Source organism: Ipomoea nil, unplaced genomic scaffold (genome assembly GCF_001879475.1).
Source record: "Ipomoea nil cultivar Tokyo-kokei standard unplaced genomic scaffold, Asagao_1.1 scaffold3105, whole genome shotgun sequence".
NCBI classification, from domain to species: Eukaryota; Viridiplantae; Streptophyta; class Magnoliopsida; order Solanales; family Convolvulaceae; genus Ipomoea; species Ipomoea nil.
In genome coordinates, this window is record NW_017619533.1 from 2,727,515 (window position 1) to 2,732,793 (window position 5,279).

General features: G+C 36.0%; 1 protein-coding gene across 1 annotated transcript; it reads left to right on the plus strand.

Annotated features, from left to right (window-relative positions):
- Nucleotides 1-259: 259 nt before the first annotated feature.
- LOC109166815 (nuclear/nucleolar GTPase 2) lies at nucleotides 260-4,819 on the plus strand. Its single transcript, XM_019315698.1, has 11 exons — nucleotides 260-606; nucleotides 818-951; nucleotides 1,325-1,454; nucleotides 1,548-1,705; nucleotides 1,983-2,084; nucleotides 2,185-2,289; nucleotides 2,501-2,629; nucleotides 2,750-2,890; nucleotides 3,121-3,221; nucleotides 3,498-3,555; nucleotides 4,322-4,819. Exons 1-11 carry the CDS (start codon nucleotides 375-377, stop codon nucleotides 4,598-4,600), a joined length of 1,569 nt encoding a protein of 522 aa, XP_019171243.1. The 5' UTR covers nucleotides 260-374; the 3' UTR covers nucleotides 4,601-4,819.
- The last annotated feature ends 460 nt before the right edge of the window (nucleotides 4,820-5,279 follow it).

Sequence of the window (5,279 nt, forward strand, 5' to 3'; positions counted from 1 at the left end):
CATTATCTTTTCTATTACTTTTCCCCTACACATTCATCCACCATATCTTTTATTATATTATTTAATGATAATAATATTTGTAGACATATAATGCATTAATATAATAAATAAATTTTATTTCATTTTTATTTTAATTAGTAAAAATTTGTTAATTATTTTTAAAAATATAAAAAATATAAATTTTGGGTATATATTTTTGTGCATTCTAAATCAAAAATACTAGTATATAATTATATACTTTCAATAGGTCTTTTTGAGCGGTGAACCCAACAGGCAAACACACCCTCCATATCTTTCTTTCTCTATCTGTTAGGGTTTCTCTCCCGCCTCCAAACCCCTATTATTTTGTCCAAGCATCATAGACTAATACAACCATGGCGAAGAAGAATGAGAAGTCGGTGAACGTATCCGGAAAGCCTAAGCATTCCCTTGATAGCAATAGAGATGGCAGCGGAAGTAAAGGCGGCCGTAGCGCCGCCACTGTGCGGCGGCTTAAGATGTACAATACGAGACCTAAGCGTGATACTAGGGGAAAGGTCGTAAAACACGACTTGCAATCCAAGGAGCTACCCTCCACTCGGATTCAACCCGATCGCCGATGGTTCGGTGTGTTCTTTCATCTCAGTTCAATTTTCAGCTTTTATGCGACTAAGCATGTATCTGTACTTATACTGCTTGCCATTCTAGCTTTGTAGAATTTTGTTTGTGCAATTAGTAAAAATTTCTGTAAAAAGCTCATTAATTTCTGAAATTTGTTTATTTTGCTCTATGGAAGTTATTGCAGCACTTTGCACTGACATTATAATCAAATTTGTAGGCAATACACGAGTAGTTAATCAGAAAGAGCTAGAATTCTTCCGTGAAGAGCTACAAAGTCGGATGTCCAGTAGCTACAATGTAATTTTGAAGGACAGAAAATTGCCATTGTCTCTTTTAAATGATCATCAAAAGGTATTATGGTGCTTTCTTTTGAGATGTTAATTTACATAAGCTTTTATTTTGTCAATGTCCTTTGAGACATGGTGGGGGTGCACTTAGAGGATTTAATGGTGCAAGTATTGAGCTAGATGAGCCTTCATCACCCGTCTATACTAATTTGGCAAGCTTTTGCTTTATTTGAACTGGGTCCCTTTTTTAATTTGGCAAGTCATTTCATTTAAAGTAGTGAGATCTTACCTAGTTGAAAAAGATACAAAATTAGGACTATGCCAATAAGCCTCCTGTTAATCATTTTTGTTAGGTTGCTTGCCAAACTCATACCTTATCATGCACCCTGTTTGTTTGTTAATTTATCTGATTTCTCCTGTTTTATATCTTGGTAAAGCAAGCAAGAGCTCACCTGCTTGACACCGAGCCTTTTGCTGATGCCTTTGGTCCTAAAAGGAAGAGGAAACGCCCAAAGCTTATGGCATCAGATTATGAGTCGCTTGCAAAGAAAGCTGATGTTTCTCAAGGTGTTAAAAATGATATTCTAATTGTGTTTAGGACTGTTAGTTCTTAACACTGGAAGATTTCTTTGTTGAATGATTTGGTTTTCAATTCAACAGATGCTTTTGAGGAGAAGTTTGGTGCAAGCAACCCAGGGGAAGGAGATGAAGATTCTTTTAGAGACCTAGTGCGACACACTATGTTTGAGAAGGGTCAAAGTAAACGCATATGGGGTGAGCTCTATAAAGTGATAGACTCATCAGATGTCGTTGTTCAGGTTTGTAATTATATTTTATTCCACCTTTTGATCAGAAGAAGAGTCAAGCGTGCTCAAGTGTTGGGCTTTCTCAATTTTTTCACTTAATGTGTATCAAAAAGTAATGCATACACTCAGGGGGTGGGGTGTCTGGGGTTGGAGCCTAAATTATTCTCACCCTGACATTTTTTTTGTGCCAAAGATTTGTTCGTATATGTTAATCTTCATCTCATTGCTCACAAGTGGATAAATTCAAATATTGAAGGAACAAGTGGTACTTACAAAACTCGTGTTGCAGGTATTAGATGCTAGAGACCCGCAAGGTACACGATGTTTCCATCTGGAGAAACATTTGAAAGAAAATTGCAAACATAAGCACATGATTCTTCTACTGAACAAGGTTAGCCGTTTGCTGATAGGTTATGGAAGGTTTATGCTTTTTTCTACGGCAGCTGTTTATGTATTCACACACTTGAATTGGTAACTCTGCCCTTATACAGTGTGATTTAGTTCCTGCTTGGGTAACTAAAGGGTGGCTTAGGGTTCTTTCCAAAGAATATCCCACATTAGCATTCCATGCAAGTGTCACCAAGTCCTTTGGCAAGGTATGCAACCAGCTTTCACATATTTTTCATTCCCTGTTTTCTTTCTCCCCAATTCACAACAGCTTCATGGTGTCCTTGAATATCGACTATGCTGAAGAAATGAAGAATAGATAAATTGACTAGACAGACACACCCTTAGAGTAGGTTTGTTGTATTATTATTATTATTATTTATAAAATCTAATTTACTTAGTTTCAAGCTTTGCTTTTAGGGCTCTCTTCTGTCAGTATTGAGGCAGTTTTCTCGGTTGAAGAGTGACAAACAGGCAATATCCGTGGGCTTTGTTGGGTATCCTAATGTTGGTAAATCATCTGTTATCAACACATTGCGAACAAAGAATGTATGGTTCCTCTAACGTGTAATTTGGTGTTGAGTAGTGTGAAGTGTTTTGGCTATTACATGCTTGCTACATGGTTCAACTTTAGCTTATTCTTCTTTTCAACTGCTCTTAAAAAATTAGGTCTGCAAAGTGGCTCCTATTCCAGGAGAGACTAAAGTATGGCAATACATAACACTTACCAAGCGGATTTTCTTGATTGACTGCCCTGGTGTTGTTTACCACAGTAATGATTCTGAAACAGATATTGTCTTGAAGGGTGTGGTATGTTATCTCATTTTCATTATTATAAATTTAATTTATTTAATAACAGAAACTGTTGTTGATACAGTTAGAAATATTTAAAGTCAAGGATGTTCTATGAACCAGCCAAAGAGAACTATCTATAAATATTTTCCCTGGTTATCCATCTAGGTTTTCAGATATCAATCATATCATTGTTATTTGTTGTGATGAACTAACTGTTCACTTGGTTTTGTGGTTTCTATCTGCAGGTACGTGTGACAAACTTGCATGATGCTTCTGAGCACATAGGTGAAGTGCTAACCCGTGTGAAAAAGGAGCATATTGAAAGAGCATATAAGATAAAGGAATGGTAAGAGCTTTGTTTTGGGATGTGGGATTTGGGAGAAGCTCTTGAGAATTTACATTAACTGATTTGAACTCAATAGCCTTTCTAAAGACTGCTTTGTGTATTTAACTAGTATAATGTTCCTCATTCTGCCCTCTGTTTTTCCAATGTAATGTTATCTTATTTGTATGTGCTATTCTGGTGGTCCTGAGAAAAATTTCCATGCTGAAGTTATTAATGTGCATTTGCATCCTTACATGTGCTTGTTTGTGAATTTGAATATCTCAATAATGTTTGCAGGGAGGATGAAAATGACTTTCTTCTTCAGCTATGCCGGGGAACAGGCAAACTGTTGAAGGTAAACTCACAACTAATGAATGCTTGATGCACTTGACTTAACCAAAAAAAAAAAAAAAGAGTACAGAAATGCTTGATACAATTTTCACTGTAGGGTGTAGGTGAGTGTTAGGGATGTGTAACAATGTCTAATCTTGTGGGTTTGAAGAGAATGAGGATTGAAAGGATCATCTGGACCATTGACTAGTATATATTTTGCAAGTTGTAAAATCTTGACTGATTCCAATATGTTGAATCTGATGACTAACCTTGAGGGGATGGAGATTTTAATGTCATGGGCTTTGAGGGTGGAGGTGAACTTGAAGGAATTGTGCAATGTTGGGGAAATTATTCTGTGGAGCATGAATACAAAGTACATTTTTAATATACTAAAAGTACATTATTTGTGCAGTGAATGTACATTGATAGTATACAAGGTAATGTACTTTTAGTACTCAAATAATGTACCTTTTTTTGTGGTCCACGCAATTGTATGGACGATGGTCCATAAAATAATGATCCACAATGTTGAATGCTTTGTGTTTGAGACTTTGAGATGTGAGGACTGAAAGGATGATCTGAATAATGTACTAGTATACATTTCATGTATTAGTGGATGGCGGTAACTATTCTAGAAGAATGAACACGGAAACATTTCCGCTAGTTATATTTCAGCTAATTTGGGTGTCGGTTATAGACTGGTCTGCACCCTGCATTACCCCGACATATTTTTGTGTTCTTGTTGATTTATGACTAACGGATACTGTTTGTCGTTGATGCGTGCACAGGGAGGGGAACCCGACGTTAAGACTGCTGCAAAGATGGTTCTCCATGACTGGCAGAGAGGCCGGATACCGTTCTTCGTGCCACCCCCGAAGATAGATGACGATGCAAAAGAGGACAATGAGCTTGGTGGAGAGGAAGAGGATGCCGCGGCAGCTAGAAGAGCCATTGCAGATGTAATATCATCACAGCAGCTAAGTGATGTTCCTGTTCAGACAGATCTGTACAGTGAGAGTGAGTTGCTGGGTGAGACTAGCGAAAAGCTTCCTGAGAATGAGCCCTAGGCTCCTCTACTGCCCTGCCAGCCATTGTAGTGCTGCTGCTACTGGCCATTATTTTTGTCATTTGCTAATTTGATTTGACAACCCAACCTAAAATTATGGTTGTTATGCTTCCTTATTTTATCTGTCCTATTTACTATATACGGTGTATTAGTCAATTACACTTTTTATTTGTTTGGTTTTTATTTTCTTTTAACATTATTTTTATACAGAGTAATTTTTAAATTTGGCCTTTTGTGTTTAATAGTACTATAGTACTCTTGATGTAGTTATTTGAATATATAAAGGCATAATTGCATTTTTTGTCTCTAGGTTATAAGGTAATTGTATAATTAGTCCTTGATGTTGGTTATGTTTGCTTTTCGTACCTAAGTTATTATTGACGTTGTACCTTTTGTTTTTTCGTGCTCATTTTTTGTTCTTAAGTTATATTGTTATACTAAAATTGTAAATTTTGTCGCTAATGGTTTATTATTAGTAAAGGAATGAAGAGTGTAATGTTAATAATAATTTAGGGACGAAAAGTGAGTATGACCAAAATAAATTTTGCAATTATCGCGGACGAAAAGTGTAATTTTTCTATATGTATGTGTGTGTGTGTGTATGTGTATGTATATATGTATGTATTAATTATATACACTATTAAACCAACATTAAATTGAACATTACAAAAAAATTGAAT